The sequence below is a fragment of the Pimephales promelas genome, chromosome 11 (assembly GCF_988280905.1).
Source record: "Pimephales promelas chromosome 11, fPimPro1.hap1.1, whole genome shotgun sequence".
Lineage (NCBI taxonomy): Eukaryota > Metazoa > Chordata > Actinopteri > Cypriniformes > Leuciscidae > Pimephales > Pimephales promelas.
Window position 1 is genome coordinate 8217267 of NC_142779.1, and position 26187 is coordinate 8243453.

Consider the following 26187-nt stretch of genomic DNA (forward strand, 5'->3'; position numbering starts at 1 on the left):
GTTTAGGTGCGGGGTTAGGGGTAGGCCATCATCCCTGATTGGTCTTAACTACAGTGACGGGCAGGTTTAGGTGCGGGGTTAGAGGTAGGCCATCGTGGGGTCCGGATAACCGGAAAGTACTCAAAATCTCACCAATCCCAAGCTTTTGAATGGTAAAGTAGAACAAGAGCGAGCCATCAACTGAGATTAAAAGCAAATTCAGCTGCTGAGTTATGGCTGGATGAAGTCAATCATGTGCATCCTCGGTCAAAGGCCATGTTGCACAACTTGAAGAAAAGGAAAGTAGAAAGAACTTTTAATAATGTAAGTCTGTTCTTACTAGGGCTGTTTATTTTTACTCTTAAATTCAGAGATTTTTGTTGATATGCGCACCGTAAACATGTTTAGAGTCTTGATATCTGCCGCAGCTCTTCTTACAACTGAAGGTAAGGATCACATGCTTTGTTCCATACTTGCTTGCATTATGTGTTTATGACTTGTGCACTGTTCTTTACTAACAGTCCCATCTGAACTGCTGTTTTGTTTTTGAAGGGCTCTTGGTTCAAGGACCTGCTCAGTCTCTGGTTGCACAACTGGGGGGTTCCATCATCCTGCCCTGCTCTGTGGAAACCCCATTACCTGTGGGGGAGCTGGAGGTCGAGTGGATGAAGACAGATGAAGAGGAATTAGTGCACCTGTTTCAGAACGGTGAGGTCAGACCCGAGGCTCAGTATCCGTCTTACAGTGACAGAGCACATTTTTTTCCTGAGCAGATCTTTAAAGGAAACTTTTCAATCCTGTTGGAAAATATAACAGTCAGGGACACTGGGATCTACAAATGTGTAGTTTACTTTGAGCAGGATGTTGGGGAGATCCCTGTTACAATTCAACGTGTGGGTAAGTATCCAATTTCAAGAGTCTTTAAACATGCCTATATTATTGCTAGAATGATTATTTGTCTTATGACAGAGCGTGTTGTTGTGACTGGAGGAGATCAAATTGTGTTTGCTCATGTTGGTGAGGAGGTTGTTCTAAATTGCCTGGTTGACTCGCATGTTCCTCCTCAACACTTTGACGAGGTCACGTGGACGAAGGTGGACAAAAAGTCCGACATCGTCCCTGTCTTGCTTTTCCAAAATGGGACAATATTCTCAGGATCGAATCACGAGCGTTACAGAGACAGAGCAGAGTTCTTCATTGAAGAAATTCCCAAAGGCAACTTCTCAATGAGACTAAAAAACGTCCAGACTGCCGACAAGGGAGAATACATGTGTGTAGTCCACGCAAAATATTCTGTAGGCTCTGCTACTGTGGAAATAGGGCGGTTGGGTAAGTCATCTGAGAAATACACTGTACAATGATTTTGAAAGAAATTAAGTTTTATTCAGCAAGTATGCATTATTAGTTTGAATTAGGTTTTCATTTTCTTTTAAATAATAATAGTAATTACATGCTTTTGACATATATTTATTTGACTTTTACTTATGATAAAATAGTAATTTTAGAACTAACTTAAGCAATAAATTGAACTGCTTTATATTTTGTTGAAACAATCATTTAAAATAAAAATATTTTAAATGTCTCAGATGTCACTTTTGATCAATTTAAGTGTATATAAATAATACTAAAAAAACCTCAGCACAACTGTTCGACACTGGTAATAAGAAATGTTTCTTGAGCAGCAAATCAGCATATTAGAATTATTTTTGAAGGATCATGTGATGTGACACTGAAGAATTGAGTAATGGTGCTGAAAATTCAGCTTTGCCGTCACAGGAATAAATTACATTCTAATATGAAAATAGAAAACCTCTTTTGTATTTTAATTTTTACTTAAATTTTCAATTTTACTGTATTTTTTGCAGCCTTTACTGTATTAAAATGCCTTGTTGAACCTTTCAAAAATGTTTAAATATAAATATTACCAGCCCAAAACATTTTAACAGTAGGACATATAATTTGTATAGAATTTTATGTAGTGAAAACTTTTTTTTTAATCAAATGTTATGTCAAATCGTTCTTTTTAACATGAACTAAATCTAATGCCAGTAAAATCCTTGTCTCTCTCATGTAGGAATGTCTGCTCTGCACATCATTACACTGATGCTTTGCTTTATTTCCCTCTTTGTGACTTTTGTATTAAGTATTCCAGTTGCAATCTATATAAGCAGAAAAGGTAGGCCAAGCAATATGAAATATGCTTTAAAGAGTTATATTAAATTAATAAGATGTTAAACTGTGGTTCTATTATTCTTCCACTGCATCACTCTTTATGTTAATATCAAGTCAAGTTGTTTCAAAGCAGCTTACAGTGATAAACGGGAAGATAATGATTTGAGTAATGCCAAAAGAATTCAAACCTGCTGTAGAGCAACAATAATAAAGACACTAATAAACAGTCATACTAAATGATTGTACATGACATTTACTGTATGTTCTTCTGCAGATACTGGGACAAAGCCCATGTACATAAATTATTTGCAAGTCGTCTGTCCCAACATCTGTTTATGTATTGCATTTATTCTGTGGGGTGTAATTGAAGGTATGTGACATTAACTTTTCTAAGTCTGCATGCATTGTTTTATTTATCCATCTTTTTTTTCCTCTGATGACTTTGTTTTGTTGCTGCTTTTTTCAGGGTCTGTGGTTGAGGTAACAATGTGTGCAATAATTAATCTGACAAGGATCATTTTATTGTTTCTTGTGGCCCCTTATTATAATTGGAATAAAAAAATTTCTGGTATGTATGTGCAGTTTAATGAAAGACATTGTTTGATTGTATATTGTATTATATATATATTCTGCAATACATTTCAAATCACATTGTACATAAATGCATCGTTGGGGATCTGGGATAAGCCCAGAGATTCCTGGGTCTAAAAAATAATTCTTACTTTGCCGGAAAATTCTATAGTAATTAAAGGCTGTTAGGTTATGGAGTCAGCTAATAAAAATTTGTAAATCACTTTATGAATATAGTTTCATTTTTATTAAATGGTTTACATTTAAATTATAGTTCTCTAAAATTTTTAAAAATTGGTTGTAAAACAATTATTTTTATTTTTTCAGTTAATTTTCCAGGTTTCATCCACAAAATAATTGAACATACAGGTATTCCTATTGCATATCTGCTGATTTCCACTGCATTTTGCTCAGGTAAGGCTAGTTTTAAAGTCTTAATGTAAAGAATTTATTATGTTAAAATACCTAAAGACCTCCTGAGGTGAAAATCAAGTTTTGCAGTTTGAAACTGCCCATCACAAACATGTAACCAATCCCGTTAACGTGCAGGGTTTTTTCGGCTTTTCCTATCATTGAGCAAGAACACTTTAATGGACAGGACACTACGGTACATATAGGTGAATTTTGTATATGATGTAAATTACAATGATATGAAGAACAAAACATCAACAAATGTTAAACTTTAAAGCTAAAATCTTTCTTTTGTTGAGAATTCCATAATTTTTTTTTACGGAGAAAGTCCAAAACATTTATAGCTCCATTAAATCTGGCTCTACCTGGCTGGCTCCTAAGACTGGCATCCACCTTCCATTTTCTTTTATAACTTTGTTACTGGGTATTGACACAACATTTCAAAATTGGTCATGTCTGAGTTCATCCACATGTTCTCTTGACCAATTGCCTACCGAGGTTCTTAAAAAGTGCTTAATACCTTTATGCCCTACCATAATTATCAATAATTCTATAATGACTGGGAAGGTTCCATTGGCCCTTAAGACAGCGGCTATCACACCAGTTCATAAAAGCCTGGGTGTAACGCTGTCTAACTATAGGACCATAAAGAATCTACCTTTTCTGGCTCCCTAAATGGGTTGTTGATGGTCAGTTACAGAAATATTTGCCCATAAATAACCTATTAGAACCATTTCATTGGTTCAACACTGATAGTTTCTGAGTATGTATGTTTGGGGAAAATAAATCTGAAGCCACATTGGTACAGCAGGGTGTCCAACAAGGGTCCGTGTTAGGGCCCATTCTGTTTAGCATGTTGCTTGCCTCCTGATCATTCGAAAGTTTGGTCTGGGGTTTCATTTTAATGCTGACGATACACATTTAACTCTATACGCACCCTAACTCTATATAACACTTCTTACAAATTGTTTGGATGAAAGAAAAATTTCACAATGAGTCAAAAACCATAATTCTACTTGTTGGTATGCCGACGGCTCTGCATAAACTTTTTTTTTTTTATTTCAACGGATTCCAATTCAGCATAAGTGCACAATCTTGGTGTTATTTTTGATGCACAGTTGACATTCGATGCCCATATTAAAATGGTCTCAAAAACTGCTTTTGTCCACATTAGAAATATTGGCAGATTGACATAGAACTTCTCTCTCCTTGCCCGATGCAGAATGGCTTTTTCATGCCTTTTATTATAGGCTTTTTTATTGCAATGCACTTTACTCTTATCCTCCTGATGAATCCATTAAAAAAACTGCTAAATATTCAGAATTCAACTGTATGTGCCAGCATATTTCCCCAGTACTTTTGGGATCAGATGGTTGAGTGGAGGTGGGGTCTAATTTGCATCTTTATGGTATAGTTACATTCAAGCTATTTCCAACCATGAAGAATTTATTTCCAAATAGGGAAAAAATGTATACTTTAATATCATTTTGATAATCAAAGATGAATTTAAATTTTGCAGAATACATTCACTGGGCCCCTGTATTGGATTTTTGTAATTCTTGTATGATCTTTCTTTTGTAGCTGTTCTTCATGATCTGTGGAATGCATCTCCGTGGAGTGAAGCTGTGCTTGTCAGTGTTGGGGTTATTCTGCTGTCATCCATGCCAGCATCTCTTCTAGCTATAAGCCACGTTTTCTTTATACGTTTTTTTGATGTTAATTTTTCCCTTCGATTTGTTACAGGTATGTAATAACGTATTCTGTTGTATTATTTGTGCTTTAGAAATCATCTACAAATTGAATAAATGGCATATTTCCAGATAACCACTAGGCTTGTAATGTGTAATGGTCAAATGTGTGATTTTTGTCATGTAGAGTCATTAGGACATGTTCTCATGCAGTCAAGCAACTTTCTTCAAATGCGTCTCCTCCTCTATAGATCATCAAGCGTTAAGGAATGTAAGTAGGAGTTGTATATAAGTTATCCAGGATCTGTCTCTTGTTTTACATATGTATTTACTGACAGTCATTAAAATGTGTCTGTTTTTATTTTCAGCCATGATAAAAATGACATATGCGTTTGGGGGAATATCTGCTGCCATTTCATACATAGTTCTTCCAATTCCAGCAATTCGACAGTACCTTTGTTCAAAACTTGACAAAAATCAACTTTATGCACTTATATGGAGATGTTGTAAGTGCACAAACAAATGTTTTCATTTTACTTGTCATGTTCCATCTGGCTGGTGAGGCCACTTGAATTGAATATTAAACCGTTTCGTTGTTAAATCATAATGGTGGTCAGGAAAAAAATGCTTTAGGACACGAAAATGTTCTGAACCTTTTTGAATTCAAGGCCCTCTGTTGTCCACAACAATATTCAAAGGCCCCATACATTTTCCAGTTGTTTATAATTAGTATAAGCTTTGTAAAAAATATTTTTGAGGTTGGCATAACTAGAAATGCATATCCATTCTAAAATTGGCCACAGTTTTAAGATTTTATTAATTTACATTACATTAATTTTCCAAGTGAGTTTTAAATGAAGCCCCCTCATATCAAGGTTTTCCAAGACCTTGGAAATCCTGGTTCTTCAGAGCCAAAAAAAAGAGGAATGTCTTTAATAAAAATTAAAATAAGGAATATCTTGACTTTAAGTCATTTTAGCTAATTTTAATGAAATTTTAAGTCATCTTAAGGTGACTTAAAATCCCAAATTATATTTGTTAAAGTAAAATGCTGTCTGCATTAATGATGATCTTTCTGTCTCTCGCTATCCTAGATTTAGTTTGGGTAAACATTATGGTTGTCACGCTCATCGGGCATAGTGGGTTTATTTTATATTATCTGAACATGATTCTGGAGTATAATAACGGTAAGTTGGTTTAAAATATTATCAAAATCAGTTGCCCAATTCATTTTGAAAAAAACTTAAATTGCTTGCATTTTTACTTAAATGTTTTGTGTGGTTTATGCTAATATATCATCCAAATATTTTCTTACATTTTTTTGTTAGCTTTTATGGAATAGCATGGCTTTTCAGCAATTGTAACCTGACTATTATAATGTGTTATTGATCATAGAGCGTTTTGGATGGATTTTTGTCACAGTTCTGCTCCACGTCTTAACTGCGATTGCACCCTCACGATTCCACAGAACAGTTCCTGGTAACAAATGAGGATAAGAAAGTCAAGAAACATTCAGATTTTTGCTTACTTTGTGCCAATGGAATTCGTAAACATTTTCAATGAATCAGTAGGGCATAAAAATGCATCCTAATTCTGCAATAATTCTTCCTCTTTTGCAGATGTCATTTACACTACTTTGTTCATGTATGGGGTGGCAGGCCTGCCAGTGGTCAACTCTGTTTCTCTTGCCACAGAATTAATACTGCAAGTCTGTAAGTGTCAACACCCAAACAATATTTATATTTTTGAACGGTTCTGTTGGAGAGAGCACTAAATTCTTCTGTTTAGACAAGGGAGAGAGAACAGTGGATGATCTGCGTGTTATAGTGCTGCCATTTGAAAGCATTATGTCTGGTGTGTGGCTGGTTTTACAGATCCATGCATACTGTAAGTTTCATTGGTATATTTTAAATTATGTATAATAGCGGTTAATGTTAATGACACCGCTCACTGTCATTGGCTTTACTCTTGATTTACAGGGAAAGGTGCCAGGAGAGAGTAAGTTTACATTTTTCCTTAATTTCTTCTTCTTTTTTTTTTTTTTTACCAGCAGGATTTGAAGCCAACAGTATATATGATGAATGGAACTTTTTCACAGCTAAAGTTTATAAGTAGGCCATTATTTTGCATTGTTTAATTGCTTTACCAAGTGTTAATTGATCATCTTTCAGAGTAGTGAAGGAGCTGACTGTGCTGAGGGACTTTGTGGCACAGTGCACACCACAGGTAACTGTTTTAGAGGCTGACTATTTGATAGCAAAGAGTGAAGTCACAGGTTTATGTTGTTTAGTTTACTACTTAGTTGTTCTGTAACAAAAGTAAGGGACTAAAATAATGTTAAACGCTTTTTAAAATCATGTTATTGCATTGCTGTAATATCATCTTGGTTCTGATACCAAAATCTAGTGGAAAAACTCCTAAATGGGGAACTAAACTTTTATTGCTCTTAACATTTATCCTATAAATCCTAAAATAACTGTTTGTGTTCATTACAGGAAGGACACTTAGGTGCATCAGATAATATGTCAGAGATTCACCTTCCTGAAACTCAAAGATGTCAGCCAGAAGCGGCACCATTCCTGGGAGAGCGAGAACTAGAGCTTTAAAATCTTAGTTTTAGCAATAACACAATGTATGATGAGCTATAATGCTAACCTTCCTGTGCTAACTTTATTTAATTGTATATATTTTAATAGAAAAATCAAGCATTATTGTACAACTAAAATGTGGTTTTGCTGATTCTTTGAACAATGATTTGTATAAATAATTGCATATGAAAAACTTATCTTTACATTATTGTTCATTTCCATATTTCAAATCAAACTGCATGGATTTCTTTAAAATATTTTTCACACACAGATTCATATAGCCATTTGAGTAACATTTCAAACTGATAGACCCTATAATAAAAATGTATAAATCAGCCCTTCCTCCTGATATGCTACTCCAGCTAAAAAAGAAACACAAAACCAATCAGCAGCATCATGACACTGCTGAGCTGTTGATTGGCTGAGCATCTGTGTGTGAGTGGAGAGAGTGTGTATGTGTGTCTTGTATAAAGCAGACTGCTCTGCAGCATTTCTGAACTGGTGCAGTGCCGGTTCATCTCCACTGATGGTGTGCAGAACAAGGGGGACTTAAAAAGAAAAACTTCTTCAACCAACAAAACATTAACATCATTTGAAAACCAAACAAAAAAAAAAATCCTGCATCATGAGCTTTGACCCATTCATCTCCTCCTCCCTCTCCCGGAGAAGGGAACATTCCTACTCCAGTACCACCACCTATCGGCTCTCCCGGGGGCCCTTGTCTTCCTCCAGGTGGCCGATGCGCTTGGAGCCTCTGCAGCGCTGGGAGCAGAGCGACCCGAGTCAGATGACCGTAGGGAACACCGAGCTGTTAGACCTGCGGGTCCAAGAGCGAGAGCAGCTGGTGGGTTTAAACAACCGCTTTGCGTCCTACATTGACAAGGTTCGACACCTCGAACAGCAAAACCGGGCTCTGCTCCTGCAGCTGGAGGCCCTGCGGCGCAGGCAGAGTCAGCCGTCCCGCTTGCAGCAGCTCTACCTGCAGGAAGTACGAGGCCTCAGGGAGCAGCTGCACCAGGAGGCCCAGGCTAAAGCGCGCATGGAGGCACAGAGGGAGGCCTTGCGGGAGGCGCACGCACAGCTGCACGAGCGCTGGGAGGAAGAGGCACGGCTGCGTAGCCGGGCCGAGGCGGACCTGCAGAGGTTTCGAGAGGAGGCAGGCCAAGCCGCTCTGTGCAGCTGCGATGCGGAGGCCAGCGTTGTCTCCCTGGCACAGGAGGTGGACTTCCTGAAGCAAGTGTTCGCTGAGGAGCAGGAGGGGTTGAGAGTCCAGCTACAGGTCGCCAGCCTCAGCGTGGAGCTGGACACAAGCAGACCGGACCTGTCGGCCGCTCTCAGAGAGATCCGAGCGCAGTATGAGACCTTGGCTGGACGCAACATGCAAACCGCCGAGGCTTGGTTCCAGGGGAAGGTGGCGAGCGCAGTGGAGCTGACGGATAAGCAGGAGGAGGCTGTGCGCTTGGTACGCGAGGAGACCACTGAGTACCGGCGGCTACTGCAGTCCCGTTCAGCTGAGGTCGAAGCACTGAGGAACGTCATCGATTCACTGCATGCACAACTAGCGGAACAAGAGGAGACGCAGAACTCTGAGGTCACCAAATACCAGGTATAGGTCACTGGAAGTAGTTAATCGTAATTGCAACACGTGCAATAAAACCTGATAAATGCCTCTGTAGAGACACTGGAAAAAAAGTGAGGTCATTCTGATATCGACTGCAGAAACGTTATTGATAAAAGAGAAGATCTTTATTTGTGTTTGGGGCACAATCCTCAGACAAAATATGCAAAAAATTGACCTTTAGAGGTACAACAGCTGGTCACTGAAGCCGTACACTCGAAGGGACAACTTTGTATCGAATCTACCTATAAAATATGCATATTAATATGTACCCTTAAGGTACTACTGTGATAATGTTTAAAGTTGTCCCTTTAAGGGTACTGCCCCAGTGATAAACTTTTGTACCCATAAAAGTACATTTTTTGCACATTTTCATTGTCTAGAGTGCTTCCCCACAAGGAAACGTATTCCTGAGTCTCTAAGTCTTTACATAAGTCAGTGTGCTGACCTTTGCTGTTCTACAGATTCAACATTGATTGAATACTTCTGCTGTGCTTTTGTCATTGTAATGTCCAAACGATAGTTGCAAAAATGTTACTGATGCTGACTCATTCCATCAGTGCTGAGTCATGACTGACACACTGAGTAGAACAAATGAGACTGACTCTCTAGAGGAAAAAGGTATTAATGAGCTAAATCTGTCATCTATGATGCTACTATGTATCAATATGAAGGAATGTTTCTTTCAGTTAATCATTTAGGCATGAGTTGATGCTTTGAAATTTTCTCTGAATAACTTCTAGGGGAGGATAAGTGACCTAGAGAGCGACATTGCTGATGCGAAAGAGGAAATGTCACGCTATTTGCGGGAGTATCAAGATCTGCTTAACGTGAAGATGGCTTTGGATGTTGAAATCGCAGCTTACAGGTAATATTCTTGACAGAAGTACACCTTTAATTTCTTTAATCAGAGTTACAGTTAATTAAAAAGTAGGATCACAAATATGGGAGTACTAACTTGAATTAAGTAACTTGGATGGTATATCACAAACATGTTTGTTTTGAACTGACCTTCATTTTTTTTTCTTGACAGGAAACTCCTGGAGGGAGAAGAAATTCGATTTACATATTCCACCCTCCCAGTCCTTGCCTAACTCCCTAAAACACAAAATCCTAATAACTCACATTCATCATATTCATATTTTGAATACCACTGAAAGAGAGACCCACTTTAAGATCCTAAAAACCAATGTCACCTAGTTTCAAACATTGATAGGTGAATAAACCTACTTTTTCTCTCCAAAAACGACTAAACTGGACCCCCCATTTATGACCCTCTTTGTCAAAATCAAATCCATAACTATTGTTTTAACCTCCTAGTTCTTTATTAGTTACTTAACCCAAATTACACCATCCAACCATGAAACTAAGCCTCAGCATATCATTGCTTTCAAGTCAGACGAGCCCTTGTGTCACACAAGAGGTACACATAAGGAGGTCCCCCTTCTTCTTTACACTAGAAATGGAAAAATGACCACCTTGCAGACATCGCTAGGAGCAGCACTCACTCAGCCAGAGCTCAGTGTCATGTTGGCCGATTCTCATGGAGAACCATAGTGGGTTCCACTTCAAGAACACTATATGGTTCTGGAAATAAATCCATTGAGATTTTCGCTAAATTGTAACTTCTTCGTTTGATTCCCAGCACCCACTGATTCACCAATGATCCCCTATATGCAAACTTTTAACCAATTGTTTGTTGAGGTGAATCCCTGTTTGATCTCAGCTTGCTTTGGATGCTAGGAATCGACTAAAGCCAATTTGTTCATTTGAAATTAGACCAAGAATCAGCCATCAGGATACTGTCCACCATCCCTGGCTCTTTAGATTATATGTCGTTAGTGCAACAGTTATGTTTTAGCTATGTTAGTTAGGTTACAATGTATTATTTTTTAAAAATGTTGTAGTAGCATAACATTTAGTTTTCTATCTGTCTGTGTTCTGCTTCTCATATTTTTGTTTTGTTGAGGATATTTGATTATTTTGCTTTTGCATTTAAAGTTTTTGACATGATAAAAGCATGACTGAAAAATCAAGAGTAGAAATAATAAAAGCTCTAGAACTGGAGCTTTTAGACTCGTGGTTCAAATGCAACTGCTCTCATCTGCTTTTGTTGTGTCATCTAAGTTATAATGTTAGTCAATTATCAGTAATTTGAAAATGAACAAGGAACCGAGTCTGTTTATCATGACAGTCTCTGAACTGAATGGTGCTGTATGTTTGTACTTAAATACACGCTGAATAAAGCAACAGTACCTCTTCTGCTGTGTGTTTGAGTGTGGGCCTGTGTGCAAGACAGAAACTTGCTCATTAAAATGATATAATGGATGCCGGATATAATGGATAATCATTTTTTCAATTAATGCTGAAGGCCTCGAACTGGCTCTTTTGATACAATAATTTTTAGTGAACAAAACCAATATAAATCAGAGTGGTCACTGATTCAGTCTGACTCACTGACCCTAAGTTTTGTCATGTCCACTAATATATATATATATATATATATAAAATCATGAACACATTCCATCACATAATAATAAAAAAAAATTGTGAAATATTTATGAGTCCAAATGATGTCATATTAAGAGGTCATACTTATGACAAAAAGTCTAAAGTATGACAAGTCATAATGATATTAAAAGCTAAAATCAGCCATAATAATTAGATAAAAATCAAATATTTAGATTTGTACATTTTCTATCAGAATTTCGACTTTTAACGTCATATTTTTAAAATAGTAATTTAATAATAAAAAAAAATAATAATCATTTTCATAATTTAATCTCAATTGACTAATTTGTGGTGGAAATGGCCTTCCATTTAAATCAGTCTCTCAGCATTAGCAGCTGTTCACATTGTGTGAAGATTATGCGTTTTTGTCAATGGTGTTTAATCAAAAACGAATGATGGAAATATGTTACAAAATCCACTTTAAGTTAGTATTTTTATCCGACAGTAAAGACCACCTGATTGTCTCAACATAGTAGCCTAACTAACTAGATTAAGATTGTCTCAACTCCAACCGCTTTTAAACGCTTTTTTCTTCCTCCGAAGTAGGCTAGAACATTTAATAAACCGTTAAGGAAACATAAACCATTATTAAGATGAAATAGAATCAATACAGAATAAATAATTTTACCTTGCGATCGTTCGCAGACAGTTCTGTTTATTTCCAGCGCGAGGCAGTAGAGAGCGCTTTGTGTTCAGCTCAGCCGTGACTACATCGAGTGAAGCAACATCTTCCGTGGTTAAAGTTCAAGAACATGGCGGCCTATGTGAAAATGCTCAATGTTATATAGACATGCTTGAATCTGGTGCTTGTAGTATATTCATTCATTAATTATTTTAGCTTTTAATTGTATAGACGCTTACCATTAATCATAACTATATATAATCTTCAACATGTTGCGGGCTTTATCGCGGTGCCATGATCCTGTAGTCCGTCTTCTCGCTCCTCGCAATACAGTTTTGGTCGAAACTGTTAGGGGAAGAAAATCTCGCACAGACCCCAAAGCTAAATCAAAATTGGGCCGAATCAAGACTCCCCCTCCCGTGGATCCAGTTGAAATGGTTGTATTAAAGGAGCGTTTCACTGAGTACAATTTGATCCGAAGAGCCCTGCGGTAAGACTGCATGACTTTAAATCATAAAACTGATTATGATTTCCAGGCATGATATGTAGATCTGTAATTACCAAGGTCACTCTACCCCTCTAATTTTCTTTTTATTATTACTTTTGCCGTTTGAGATTGACGAATTGACATACTTGAACATTTCATGCATGTAGACTTGAGTTCAAGGAGCAAGTGTTGAGGAAGAAATATGAAGATGAGGTTGGTTCTGCAGCAGAGGAGAGAACTAAAAGGGAGGCTGAAGAGCATCGGTCATTAATGGCCTGGAATGATGCTGAAAACCTCAGATTACGTCAAATAAGGTGAGTTATTTAGATGTGATACAGTGACGTATCAATTATGTCGTGAGGTGATGAGTTCTGGCCTGGGAGATGCTTGCTTATACGTTTAGTTATCATTTACTCATCCTGTTTTTGTTGTTCTAATGCCGCATACACTTTTTTTTCTTTTATGGACCTCAAAAGAAGAATTAAAAAAAAATTCCCACTCATATCCTTATAATGTCAGTCAATACAACCTGAATCAAGCTTTTTTTTTTAAAGATGCGAAAGTATCACAGAATGAATCCATGCCACAAGCGTTGTATATTCCAAGTGTTCTGGGGGTATATGATAGGGTTTGGTGAAAAACTAAATTAAATTTAATGTATTATTTAATACAATTCTTGACCTTGGCCTTTGGTCTTCTCTTATTAGCATCGCAGTTCACTTCGACTCGCCCATAAAAAGCACAATAGTTGTAAAAATTAATGAACAAAAAATGAACAAAAACAAGATAAAATACAACCCATGTACCTTGTTTATCTTGATTTCTCACTTTTTCTGGGTGAGGCAAAGTGAAGTGAACTGCGGCACTAATAGAGTCTCACACATCATGCAGCCGTGTAGAGAAGACCAACGGCCAATGTCAAGAATTTCGTTAAATAATCTATTACATTTTTGTTTGTTTTTCACCAAACGCTATCGTATACTTGGAATATATAGTACAAGGTCATTCTTTGATACTTTTTCATCTTTTTCAAAAAGCTTGATGCTGTTCGCTATTCACTGCCATTTATAAGGATGAGAGCGAGTGTGAATTTATTAAAATTCTGCTTTTTGCTCCACAAATGAAAGAAGGGCTTACAGCATTAGAAAAAGCACCAATAATAATATATTGCAGTTTTGTGTGCTGCAGTTTTATCATCTGCCGCTTTAAATATGTGAGCTCTTTGAAGCAGAATGGATTCTAATTGGGTGTCAGTGTTTTTATGTAAAAATAAAAATAAAACACGTTCTGAAAGTCGTTCTATATCGTTTCGTCTCTGTGCCATTATTTTTATATTTGTGGTCTGGACTATTCTTAGCTTTTTGTTTTTTAGAAATATATCCTTATCGCTATCAAAATAGGTCTCGTTCTTGGTGTGAACGGCCCTTTAGCATTAAATGCCCTCTGATTCGTTTGTAGTACTGCGAGACGCAGTTGCTGATTAAAATGGATGTGTATCATCTGGTCTTGCAGAGAGCAGCGCGTGCAGAAGGAGACTGAGGCTGCGGAACTGAAAAGGAGAGAAGCAATCCTCTTACGCCAGCTAGAGCTGGAGGACTACATTAAAGAGAAAGAACGACAAATTCTTCAACTACAGGTGAATCTTTCAGTACTGTGCAATGATTAGAATGCAACAAAAAAATATCAGACCTCTGACAAACGGTATATTGTTTGTACATTTTGTCCAAGTTTAAACTTAGAATGAGTTGTATTGACATGCTTTAATTTATTGGAGATATTTCTTGAAAAGAATGTTTATTATTATTATTATTATTATTGTGCAGTTAATAATTACATTTTATTAAATTAGTTGTTTGTTTAGAGGTGGGTAGGAGGATGGTTTTATGATTCAACCCTTTGCATTCATGTTTCAGGAAGAGGCAAAGGACTTCATCACAATGGACAATCTAGATGAACGGATTGAAGAGGCTCTTGACAACCCGAAAAACTACAATTTTGCCATTGATAAAGAAGGACGTGTTGTCAAACGGACTGTGATACAGTGATTAATACACAATTTAAAGAACAAAAATACCTATGTACATAAAATATACACTGTCAGTGATATGGTTTAAACTGTTCGTTTGGACAATTTTCTTTTGTCTTAAAATTGATTCACATGAGTTCTTTTTCCTCTGACCCTCTAAGTGATATGAGCGAGTCAGTGGATGTAGTGAGTGATATCTTTGTGTGTGCATGCATGTTATGTGAGAAACTCATTTTCAAAATGTCTCCAAATTCTAAAAATACCAAAAAATTCCTGTAAGGGTTTAGTGAATTCATCATAGATCAAATATGGAAGGAAATTAACTTACTTCAGAGGATTATTTTGTCTCTGTCTGTCTATCTAGCTACCATTTTAAATCTAGTTTATAATACAATCCTAGTATTGTAAGTATTGTGTTTTGTATATAACAAGAAGATTGTGAAGATGGGAGTATAAAGAAAGAAGGACAAAAGAGAGGCAGAAGAGACTAAGCAGAAGTGAGAGCAATAGATATTTATGGAGGAAAATTACATTATCATATACATTGATCATTTTGGAATCAGAAACATGTTGGTAATAGGCTGGATAAGTTCCATTTAGAAGTTAAGTTCCCAATGGCGTGGTTATAGCGGGTTGCGTGCTATGAGTATCAAACTGAAAATTTCACATGATTTAAGTAAACAAGCCTTCCGAAATTATTCCGAAATATTTGTTTCGAAATTATTCGAAATTTTAGTGGTTCACCAAAAAAAAACCAATTCCTATATATATATATATATATATATAATTTTCACCTGCTCAAAACTCAATATAAATTGAACAAGCCCTACAATTGGATACAGTGTCACATGTTATAAAGACAGATCGTTAATGTTATTAGATTATCTGTTAATTGCATTCAATTGATTAAACCTTTAATAAAACATTTGCAATTGATTTGTAAAAGGTGTTTTATGCCAATATTCTATGTCTGCAGGCTGCTGGGTTTTTGCAGCATTTGCTACACACTGGTCTGACCTGCAGGGGTCATCAGCTTGAAGCGCTAGTAGTGTTTTGAGCGCTTCGAAACAGAGCTTCATTTTATAAGATTCGAAGTTTTTGAAAAGTTTCATTTTTCCCATCACTACTGTCCACTAGTTATTAAGTCGAGCGAAGTTTGTGTGATTCTGGCCACAACGAAAAGCGGGTTTTGTAGTAAAAGCAGAACTACTTGAGTTTGCTGAAGGCAAAGATGAAATGGAAAATGCGGAATGGAGCTTGAGCGGACCGATTTCAGGAAAAGGGAGGAGAACTCTCTCTCCGACTCCGTCCGCTTCACACATACCCTGTTCCAGACCACCTCTTAGTTCGTTCACGTGAAAAGTCAATACAAGTTATAGAAATATTTTCAAAATAAATGCAGATTGAATAATTCCGCTCAATAATAGGTTATACTTAATATGAATACTACATTGTTATTAAATTACTTATTAAATACAAGTTACGTGAATAATATTTTAGATGGTAATGACATTATAATTATTACACTTTTATCTATTCAAATGTAGAAAATATTTCCAATGAGATACGTTTTACATTACAAAGCGGACTTGTCAGATATTCTAATTTCTAGCAGGAATTTCCATAATTTCCCACTCTCATCCTCTCATCAGACATGTCCATACATGCGCAGATGCGTTGACCAACTACCACTTCCGGTACTGTCACAGACTCTACAGTCAGTCAGAGCCGAGCCGAGACCATTTTAACTACATATACCTATATATATATAATAAAGATGAACTATTCAAAGATTTTCAAAGAAACTTTAGCTAATATAACGTGTTAGACCCAGCGGTCAAGTCCCTGCTTCCATCTGGATTGACTGTTTTTTACTACAATACATCTGATGCAACATGGCAAGTACACATGTACATCGATGTCTCATTAGGACGCTCACGAGATGTCTCCGGGACAGCCGTCGCCAACCAAATGTGATGACAGTAAGACCTTTAGGACACTTTTCTAACTCCTCTTCAGGTAAGCAGGAACATGTAGAAGTACGACCTGTAGTTTCACACCGGAGTTCAGGAGGCGACAGTCACACCGCTCGCCTGGCAGTCGCTTTTGGACTGGGACTCGGAGGAGCAGCAGCCTTGTATTCATTAAGAAACGAGAACAATAAAGATGCCCTTCAGAGCACAGTTTCGGTCAGAAACTTGCTGATTGACAGCATATTACCTACTGTCCAATGTGCCTCTCCATTTAAACCTGACAGTCCGCGGTACAAGTACAATTTCATCGCGGATGTGGTTGAGAAGTCCACTCCTGCTGTTGTCTACATCGAGATCGTTGGACGGTGAGTCTGTCAAAAATACTAGCTCCATTGAAAACATCTTGAACTAGCCTAAAATGGTCTTAGTTGGTTTAAAATGTGTATCGCAGTCTGTTAAATATGGTCTCCTACCGTGGCCAACTGCTGAAAAATTACCCTTCTTAAAGGGAAAAGTTTACCCAAAAATGAATATTCTGTCATTAACGTTACTTAACCTCATGTCCTTCCAATATTTCCTTCGTATTTGGAACACAAATGAAGATCTTTTTTTTTTTGATGAAATCTGGGAGCTTTCTGTCCCTCCATTGACAGCTACAACTACCCTGTTGATGCTTCGAAAAGGTAAATAAAAACATCATACAACTGATCCATATGAATTGAGTGGTCCAACATTTTCTGAAGAAAAATGTCTTTTGTTTACATATAGCTAAACATTGATCAGCAAAACAGAAGCTCAACTGAACCTGCTTGATACATGAGAACAAACCTCATTGGTTCTTGCTGAAGTTCAAACTGTGACACACAAGAATGAATTGGTTCTCACACATCAAGCGAACATGCTTGAGCTTCCATTTACCACAACTGATGTGTGAGTTGACGAACGTTTATATGTGACTAAAATCTTAAAATCAATCTGTTCATCATAAAGAGCGATCATGTCTCTTCAGAAAATTTGGACTAGGCCGCTCAATTTATATATGTATTAGTTTTACCATCTTTTTTGGAACAGCAAAACTGTCTATGTAGGGACTAATGCTTGGGAAACTCAGATTTCATCAAAACGATCTTCATTGATGTTCAGAATATTAACTAAAGTCTCACGACTTTGGAACAACATGAGGGTGGTTAGTTAATGACAGAATTCTCATTTGTGGATGAACTAACTCTTTAACCTAACAGACCAGACAGCCTGACTTGACTTGGTCGAGCAAACCAGTTTAGGCTCTTTCAAGAACTTTTGAATCTTTAACGTGTAGATTGATTTTTTTTTGTATTCTTTGTTCTTTATAGACACCCTTTTTCTGGCCGTGAGGTGCCTATCTCGAATGGCTCCGGCTTCATCATAAATAGTGATGGCCTGATAGTGACCAATGCCCATGTGGTTGCCAACAAGCGTGGCGTCCGTGTCAAACTGACCAATGGAGATACTTACAATGCCACAGTCCAGGATGTAGACCAGGCTGCAGACATCGCCACCATCAAAATCAACGCTAAGGTACCATTCAGCTCATCAAAAGAATACATTACATTTTGAAACATATGAAAATAGAAAACAGTTATTTTGAATTGTAATAATAATGCAGCCATGGTGAGCATAATAAACTTCTTTTAAAACCTTTTCAATGGTAGTGTGTGTGTGTTTGTACCTACTCAGTATGCGATTTTTGGACACATCAATACTCTCTGTCTCTCATTCCAGCATCCCCTCCCCACGCTGCGTCTTGGTCAGTCGACTGATGTGCGTCAGGGAGAGTTCGTGGTTGCCATGGGGAGCCCGTTTTCTCTTAAAAACACAATCACATCTGGAATCGTCAGCTCTGCCCAGAGAGGTGGTAAAGAACTCGGCCTGTCCAACTCCAACATAGACTACATCCAGACTGATGCTACCATAGATGTAAGCGCACAGGAAATGGCATTGGAGGATTTGGGTGTAATTGTATATGAACGCTATATGTTTCATTACAATTATTTCATTAAGTGAATAATATCGCATCGTTCACTAGTTAATGTTTATTTTACAGTTTGGAAATTCAGGAGGTCCCCTTATAAACCTGGTGAGTCACTGACATTTACATAACATACTGCTTGTGCTTTTTGGATTTAAGAACGAGGAAGTTGAGGCATTCCATTTCGCTTATCAAATTTTATTTGTTTATTTGAAGAACAAATATCTGATCAATCTGAGAACCTGATGACTGGTCACACATGTTAGCCTCATGGAATGAAATGCCGTTTTTTGTGTGACCTTCAGGATGGTGAGGTCATCGGAATTAATACCATGAAAGTGACTGCGGGGATTTCCTTTGCTATTCCCTCAGACAGAGTCCGCCTCTTCCTTGAGCGTGCTGCAGACAAGCAGAGTAAGAGTGACCCTTGACCTCAGTGGTTCTTGTTATCATTTCTTTTGAGCTCATTGACAGTTATTGATATATATGTGTTGTTTCCAGAGTCCTGGTTTGGAGATTCGGGATCAAAACGGCGTTACATTGGAGTGATGATGTTGACTTTGACCCCCAGGTGACAAACTGTTTTTTTTTTTTTTTATACCAGAACCTAAAGGCCTTGATATACTCACCTTGAAGTTCTTTTTCGTTCTTTGCTTGGGGGTAAAAAGAAGATTGAAATACGTGATATACTGTTAGCAAACATCCAACACGGCCCACTCTGCTGAGAGCGACTGTTAGATAAATATGTAAATATAAATGAGAAATCAGTTAGCATTTTTTTAAAGAAAGCATAAGAAAATCATCTGATCAAAGCGATTTGGATATGTTTGCCTGAGCTCTGCAATTTGGCACACTAGTAAAGTCACGGCACTTTTATTTATATAGCATTTTATACAAAATATTGCTTAAAAGCACACAGCGCTACACTATTAAACATAAAAAACAGTGTCTCGTTTCATCAGAAGTACCACTTCAATGTCTACTTTAAAGTGACTTTCCAGTGTGTTCGTATTTTTACTCATGGACGTCTGACCTCGACAGACTGAACAGAAGAAGTGAACCGGAAAAAATGTCCTCAAGAGAAAGAAGGCGGAGCCTCTGCTCACATACCGATTATGGAATCGCCACATACCAATGGTAGAACAAAGGGGCTTACCGACATTTTCTGGAAAGTTCACTTTGGCAAGCCTTTTCGAGCTCTTGAAAGGAACACAAAATTAACTTAATTTTGCCCTGATTTTGTTCAAAATGACGTCACACAATTTTCATTTAGCTTGAAGTAACAGTATAATACCCTCAGTGTCAAATCTACCTATTACTCAATCGATAGTTGTTCGAAAGGCGTTTACAAACCAGAGCAAACTCTTCTGAAAAGTTCCCTTTGGCAAGCTGTTCCAAACTCCAGAAACAAACTTTGCTTTGGCCTGATTTTGTTTGAAATGACAGTTGTTCGTTCTTTGATTTTGCTTGAAGTATATTGGGTCCTTAAGTATTTGTGAGATGGTCACTGAGTCAAGTGACTTTTTCAAACTTTAAATGGTATATTTTTCTCCCATCAGTATAATCGAAGAGTTGAAGATGCGTGACATGTCCTTTCCTGATGTTTCTCATGGAGTTCTTATCCACCGTGTTATCATAGGATCTCCAGCCAGTAGGTAAGCAGCAATGCTCTGACCCCACTGCGCTCTTCTCAGTCTGTTGATAGAGGCCTCCTATTGTTGATGTCATTTCCTCTTTCACAGAGCCGGAATGAAACCAGGGGATGTTATTGTTGAGATAAACGGGGTAAAGGTGAACACGTCAGAGGAGATCTATAACGCTGTGAGGACAAGTGACAGCTTAAACGCGGTGGTCCGTCGGGGTGAAGACCTCCTTACGCTGAACATGACCCCAGAGTTCACAGAGTGACATTATGTGAAGTTTATGCATTTAAAAAAGAGAGTAAGAAATATTGCTATTGTTGAGGATATGGTGAGAAATGAGAAGCAAGAGATCATTTGAGAACCCATGTGAGGAAAAATTATTATTGGAAAATATTTAAGAAGGTAATGACTAGACTGAACAGTCTAGTTTGTTTAGCAAAGCTGTACATCATGTAGTTGAAATGTTTTAATTGTGCAGGTTTTTGGACGTATGTAAATTAGTGTGGATGACTGAAAACCGCACTGGATTAATATCGATATCCTCGGAAGCTACACTGTATCAGTATTGTTTTTAAGGAAAACCACTAATTATTCGTTTTTGGGATTGTCAAAAGAATCAATGAACATTTGACCTCCCTAATAAAAGTGGGTGCTATTACGACATTGCAGATGTTTTGTATTTTTCTCATTTTCCAACATTTGTATTTTAATACATTTTAAAAACAGCTGTGATTTTGCAGTAAAACATTGTAAAATCATGGTATTTGGCTCATGTCCATCATTCAAAGTAATCAACTCCCACTGACTCATTTTGATATGTAGAATCAGTTCTAGAGTCTTCAGTAGGGTTGGGTATCGAGAATCAAGTATCGATTGGAACCGGGACTAACTTTTCGTTTTTTCCGGAATCGTTCAAAAGTTTAAATTTCGATTCCTAGTTTCGATATTCACAGTCCGCTGAGCGGAAGAAGAACCCGCTGAACAACATCAACGAAGAAGCGTCTACCGGAAGTGTTGGCATAACCGCGGGAGTTGAACATGAGTAGCTTACATCGGCGGTCCAAAGTGTGGCTTCACTTTTCTAAAAATTAACGAAATCTCGGCAAAATACAAAATTTGTGACAAGTATTTGTGACAGAAGGAGTATTACCTTCAGAAAGACCGTTGGTTAGCAAGGTTAGCTAAACTTTTTTGACCCTGCCTCTTAAAAGAATCGAAATCGAGAATCGTTAGGAACCGGAATCGAAACAAGGAATCGGAATCAGAATCGTTCAAATTCAAACGATACCCAACCCTAGTCTTCAGTTTAGATGACTTTAGAATTGTTACCCTGCGTCCTGCTTTGTGGTAACTGAATTTCCATTTTGAATGTGTAGAGCTCGCATGTAACAAAATTATTTTGAAAATAAGAGTTTGATCCAGAAAATGTATATCAACTTGTTAAAGGAGTAGTTGACTTTTGCTGATAATTAACATAAAGATGATTTCGATATATCTAAATATGTTTAGTGAAAGTTAAAACTTTTCAAAATCTCCATCTCCGAAATCTCCATGTAAACAATGCATGACGTAGACTCGCGAGAGATCACTTCCGGCGGAACGTCTGGAGACGGTTCAGTTCGGTTCAGTTGGACATCTGATTCAGATCAGTTCGGCGGCTGTTAACAAGAGGTAAAAACTATATAAATACTGATCGTTTTCTCACACAAACCGCTCCTTTCATGCCTTAGGCCATCAGTGTGTACTTACATTCACGAGTCATTAAATCATGTTTAATTTGGACTTCTCTGTGCATGCTCTTTGAGGTGGACCCCCTAAAACTGCATTATATGACTGACAGACAACACCGGTTTGACCTAAAAATGTCAAGATTGGAAATGCTGTGGAAACAAAGACACCTAAGTTACATCGTGGATGCCCTTAAGGTAAGCTAAAACATATCAAAAATTTATTTCAAAGTGAATTATCCCTTTAATTTCTTTTTGACTGAAGTAAGAAAGATATATCTTTGATGACATGGGGGTTTTGTGATGAACCGTTTACACGTTTCCAGAAGTCAGACCGGAGACGAGAGCTAACATCATTTTTTTTTTTGTAGGCACGTTCTCTATTTACAACAATAGCAATGGCAAAAATCCATATCATTTTCAAGACTTTCCCAAAGAGAGAAAAAATATGGAGAGATTGATTAGTGGTTGAAAGAGAGAATAAAGGGTCAAATTTAACATCATTCCCTTAACCATTTTATTAGAAACCCTTGCAGCGGTGTTAATAAACTGCCATGGTAATTAACTGCTAAGTTTATATAACACAAAGTAGCATTATAAATGTATGAAAATGGAAAAAATTGAAAACTTGATAAGATTTTGGATGGTGAAAACAATAGGTTACTGTCGTAACCCCGGTTCTCTGAAACATCGAGTGGAGAGATCCACCTATGGGAAGGGCATCCGTACCTGACCTCTGCAGAAGCATCCAATTGCACCAAGTCTGGCTAGACAGACAGAAGCGCGCGGCCAGTGCCCGATGAGGCCACACCCCTCACCCACGGGCATATAACATCTGGGCGCGCTGCTATTCCTCAGTAAGTATATTCGCTTCTCGTGCGGCAAGCGGGGCAAAGCTGGTGGATCTCTCCACTCGATGTTTCAGAGAACCGGGGTTACGACAGTAACCTATTGTTCTCTTTCATCATCTCGTGTTCGAGATCCACCTATGGGAGAGACATGGACAGCTCCCCGATTGCCCAATACACTCACAGTGAGGTTCTGAAGCCAGAGAAGGACGGTCACCTCAGGGAGGCGGTGCCTGACACGTCCCTTAATCATGAGCCTGCGATGGTGAAACCACACCTAACTAATGTGGACAAGCAGGACATGAAATACGCATGGGACACATGCGAGATAGTAACCCCAACCCACCAAGACATAATCTATACCCGAAAGGGGAAGAAATGATAGGTGACAGGAATGAACATGGCCAGTCAGCCCATTCACTCTTAATGGTATATATATACCAACAGGGTTACAGCAGGGAGGGGCTAAGACGACCCGACCCCTAGAACCGAATGTGCTACCGAGGTACTGGTGACATCCAGCCGGTAGTAGCGCACGAAGGTATGAGGAGAAGCCCAACTGGCAGCAGAGCAGATGTCCTGCAGTGACACTCCCCTAAACAGAGCCCAAGAGGTGGCTAAACCTCTTGTGGAATGAGCTCTGATGCCCCTAGGGGGTTGCACTCTCTTTGCTTTGTAAGCCATGGTAATAGCATCCACAACCCAATGTGAGAGGCGTTGCTTCAAAATTGGACTCCCTAAGTGAGGGGGAGCCCATGAAACAAAGAGCTGGTCGCTCTACCGGAAAGCATTCGTCCTGGTCATATATGCCTGTAAGGCACGGACTGGACACAGAGCGTTCAGCCTCTGATCCTCTAGAGAGGTAAAAAGGTGGAGGGTGAAAAGCGGACAGCTCCAACACCTCCGAAGTGAACGCAGGGAAGCACTTCGGCATGAAGGCCGGGTTAGGCTTAAGGAAGACCTTATCTCCACTAAGAGAGAACTAGAGCACGAAGGATGAACCGAGAGTGCATGTAGCTAACTGACACGTTTAGCAGATGCCAAGGCCAAAAGCAAAGCTGTCTTGAGAGACAGCAGCTTAAGGGATATACTATCCAAAGGCTCAAAAGGGTGTTGAGACAGAGCTTCCAGCACCATGGAGAGGTCCCACTCCGGGACAGTTCTCCTGACGACTGGCAAAGAGCGGCGTGCACCCTTCATAAAGCTACGGATTCGAGGGTGCTGACCGACGGTCGAGCCCTCAAAACCCACATGACAGGCTGAAATAGCAGCCAAGTGGACCTTAATGGTGGAAAAGGACCTGCCTTTATCCATGAGGTCTTGAAGGAAACACAAAATATCAGGAACTGAACACTGATAAGATGTGAAACTGCGCCCATCGCACCACCCCTCGAACACTTGCCACTTACAGCCATATAAGGGCCGTGTAGAGACGGCCCTGGCATTCTGAATAGTGGTAACCACACGCGGCGAAAGCCCAAGTGCGTTCAGGTTCGTCCTCTCACGGGCCAGGCCCAGAGAGCCAACCTGTCCGGCTGGGGGTGGTAAATCTCACCGTTGGCTTGGGATAATAGATCCGTGCGAACGGGAAGGCACAATGGCTCGGCGTATAACAGAGGGATTATCTCCGCCAGCCACGGTGCTTTGGGCCATCTGGGTGCTATCAGAATGAGACAGGCCCTGCTCTCTCACCCTGGCCAATGTGGGAATATCAGGCACAGGGGAGGAAAAGCATACAGGAGCACTCTAGGCCATGGGTGGGCCAGTGCGTCTACCCCGAGGGGCGCGTCCACGTCCCTTAGAGAGAAGAACATAGGACAATGGCAGTTTCCGCGCGAGGCGAATAGATCTACGCTCGCCCGTCCAAATCTCATCCATAGCATTTCCACTATCTGCGGATGAAGACGCCAATCCCGTAGATTGGGTTTCCCCTTGACAGCAGATGCGCCGACGTTCAGAATGCCTGGGACGTGAGTCGCGCGTAGCGACAAGAAAACCCGTCTGCTCCACACCAAGAGCTTGTGAGCTAGGAGGTGAAGTTTCGACGAGCGCAAGCTGTCCTGACGGTTGATATATGCCACAGCCGTGGTTTTGTCGAACCGTACCAGCACATGATGTCCCTGCAGGCGAGGCAGAAAATGATTCAGAGCTTTACAATTGGTAAAAAAGCTCTAAATAATTTATATGTGCTGAACGTAGTCTGTTTGGCCACAGACCGTTCACAGTTTTGCCCTCCTGGGTGGCACCCCAGCCTGTTAAGGATGCATCTGTCGTCACCACTTTCCGCATCGTAACCGCCCCGAGAGGGGTTCCCCATGCGTAAAAGTCTGCGTTCTTCCAATGGCGCAGGGCTGCAGTGCACGCGCGCGCGTCACTGTAACCGAGCGGCAAAGGTCGCGAATCGGGCTGAAATGTAGCGACAAAACCCATTTCATGAACGCCCTCATCTTAAGGAGTCCTAATGGCACAACTTGGGTGGATGAAGCCATGAGACCCTGCATCCTGAGACATGTGCGATATTGCACTTTCGCCCCTTCTCTGAACTGTGAAAGACAGCTCATAGAGAGCGAACGCGCTCTAGAGAGAGACGCGCTCGCATGGCAACCGAGTTCAACTCCAAACCCAGGAAATTGACATTCTGACTGGGCGTGAGATTGCTCTTGCCCACGTTCACTTGGAACCCGAGCGATGTGATGTGCGCGAGCACACGGCCGGTGTCCTGCAACACCTTCTCCTTCGATTCGGCTATGATGAGCCAATCGTCTATGTAAGTCAGGATTCTCAGACCTGTTATTCTCAGAGGCGTTAAGCCCGCCTCCGCGCACAGACAGAAAGACCGGGGACTCAAACTGAGTCCAAACAGAAGAACTGTGAATTCGCAACATATGCCCTGGTAGGCAAAACGAAGAAAATTCCTGTGCGGAGGATAAATGCTTATGTGAAAGAAAGCATCTTTCAGATCGACTGATGTGAACCAGTCGTTCTGTTTTATGGCACGGGCGAGAGCGCCCTGTGTCAGCATTCTGAAGGTGTATTTCCTCAAATGTTTGTTCAACACTCGAAGGTCCAAGATAGGGCGGAGAGAGCCGCCTTTCTTTGGAACCAGAAAATACCGGGAATAAAAACCCTGGTTCATCAGATTGGGGGGGTCCACCTGAATCGCTCCCTTGTTTAAGAGAGATGAATTTTCCTCTTCCAGAATGTGAGAAGCTTTCTCTTCCGTGTGAGAAAAGAGAATGCCGTTGAAATGAGAGGGTTTTACTGCGAGTTGCAATCTGTAACCCTGCATTATTGTACGCATAACCCACTCGGGAGC

General features: G+C 39.3%; 4 protein-coding genes and 1 pseudogene across 4 annotated transcripts; 4 read left to right on the forward strand and 1 right to left on the reverse strand.

Annotated features, from left to right (window-relative positions):
* Positions 1 to 299: 299 nt before the first annotated feature.
* On the forward strand, positions 300 to 7665 carry LOC120479422 (uncharacterized). Its single transcript, XM_089116866.1, has 17 exons — positions 300 to 425; positions 532 to 876; positions 949 to 1308; positions 2054 to 2155; positions 2426 to 2521; positions 2618 to 2719; positions 3049 to 3135; positions 4714 to 4875; positions 5008 to 5091; positions 5189 to 5326; positions 5915 to 6007; positions 6216 to 6299; positions 6440 to 6532; positions 6609 to 6707; positions 6800 to 6818; positions 6992 to 7046; positions 7316 to 7665. Exons 1-17 carry the CDS (start codon positions 365 to 367, stop codon positions 7424 to 7426), a joined length of 2091 nt encoding a protein of 696 aa, XP_088972992.1. The 5' UTR covers positions 300 to 364; the 3' UTR covers positions 7427 to 7665.
* Positions 7666 to 7898: 233 nt separating this feature from the next.
* On the forward strand, positions 7899 to 10453 carry neff2 (neuronal intermediate filament family member 2). Its single transcript, XM_039671839.2, has 3 exons — positions 7899 to 9014; positions 9770 to 9894; positions 10060 to 10453. The coding sequence occupies exons 1-3, from the start codon at positions 8034 to 8036 to the stop codon at positions 10118 to 10120; spliced, it is 1167 nt and encodes a 388-aa protein (XP_039527773.2). The 5' UTR covers positions 7899 to 8033; the 3' UTR covers positions 10121 to 10453.
* Positions 10454 to 12252: 1799 nt separating this feature from the next.
* mrps26 (mitochondrial ribosomal protein S26) lies at positions 12253 to 15617 on the forward strand. Its single transcript, XM_039671840.2, has 4 exons — positions 12253 to 12649; positions 12814 to 12960; positions 14159 to 14282; positions 14560 to 15617. Exons 1-4 carry the CDS (start codon positions 12429 to 12431, stop codon positions 14689 to 14691), a joined length of 624 nt encoding a protein of 207 aa, XP_039527774.2. The 5' UTR covers positions 12253 to 12428; the 3' UTR covers positions 14692 to 15617.
* A 764-nt stretch (positions 15618 to 16381) lies between these two features.
* On the forward strand, positions 16382 to 20959 carry LOC120479419 (serine protease HTRA2, mitochondrial). The gene is made up of 8 exons (XM_039671838.2): positions 16382 to 17010; positions 17998 to 18202; positions 18407 to 18601; positions 18729 to 18761; positions 18959 to 19067; positions 19155 to 19224; positions 20213 to 20308; positions 20396 to 20959. Exons 1-8 carry the CDS (start codon positions 16568 to 16570, stop codon positions 20559 to 20561), a joined length of 1317 nt encoding a protein of 438 aa, XP_039527772.2. The 5' UTR covers positions 16382 to 16567; the 3' UTR covers positions 20562 to 20959.
* A 1717-nt stretch (positions 20960 to 22676) lies between these two features.
* On the reverse strand, positions 22677 to 25160 carry LOC148977129 (uncharacterized; annotated as a pseudogene).
* Between the last annotated feature and the right edge of the window lie 1027 nt (positions 25161 to 26187).

What these genes read in the sequence shown, in the direction of transcription:
- LOC120479422 (XM_089116866.1), top strand. Translation starts at nt 365, where the DNA reads ATGCGCACCGTAAACATGTTTAGAGTCTTGATATCTGCCGCAGCTCTT. An exon ending in AGCTCTTCTTACAACTGAAG is followed by an intron (nt 426 to 531) that starts GTAAGGATCACA and finishes TTGTTTTTGAAG; the next exon opens with GGCTCTTGGTTCAAGGACCT. An exon ending in AATCTATATAAGCAGAAAAG is followed by an intron (nt 2,156 to 2,425) that starts GTAGGCCAAGCA and finishes GTTCTTCTGCAG; the next exon opens with ATACTGGGACAAAGCCCATG.
- mrps26 (XM_039671840.2), top strand. Translation starts at nt 12,429, where the DNA reads ATGTTGCGGGCTTTATCGCGGTGCCATGATCCTGTAGTCCGTCTTCTC. An exon ending in TTGATCCGAAGAGCCCTGCG is followed by an intron (nt 12,650 to 12,813) that starts GTAAGACTGCAT and finishes TCATGCATGTAG; the next exon opens with ACTTGAGTTCAAGGAGCAAG. An exon ending in CTCAGATTACGTCAAATAAG is followed by an intron (nt 12,961 to 14,158) that starts GTGAGTTATTTA and finishes CTGGTCTTGCAG; the next exon opens with AGAGCAGCGCGTGCAGAAGG.
- neff2 (XM_039671839.2), top strand. Translation starts at nt 8,034, where the DNA reads ATGAGCTTTGACCCATTCATCTCCTCCTCCCTCTCCCGGAGAAGGGAA. An exon ending in CTGAGGTCACCAAATACCAG is followed by an intron (nt 9,015 to 9,769) that starts GTATAGGTCACT and finishes AATAACTTCTAG; the next exon opens with GGGAGGATAAGTGACCTAGA. An exon ending in GTTGAAATCGCAGCTTACAG is followed by an intron (nt 9,895 to 10,059) that starts GTAATATTCTTG and finishes TTTTCTTGACAG; the next exon opens with GAAACTCCTGGAGGGAGAAG.
- LOC120479419 (XM_039671838.2), top strand. Translation starts at nt 16,568, where the DNA reads ATGGCAAGTACACATGTACATCGATGTCTCATTAGGACGCTCACGAGA. An exon ending in CCATCAAAATCAACGCTAAG is followed by an intron (nt 18,203 to 18,406) that starts GTACCATTCAGC and finishes CTCTCATTCCAG; the next exon opens with CATCCCCTCCCCACGCTGCG. An exon ending in ATGTTGACTTTGACCCCCAG is followed by an intron (nt 19,225 to 20,212) that starts GTGACAAACTGT and finishes TTCTCCCATCAG; the next exon opens with TATAATCGAAGAGTTGAAGA.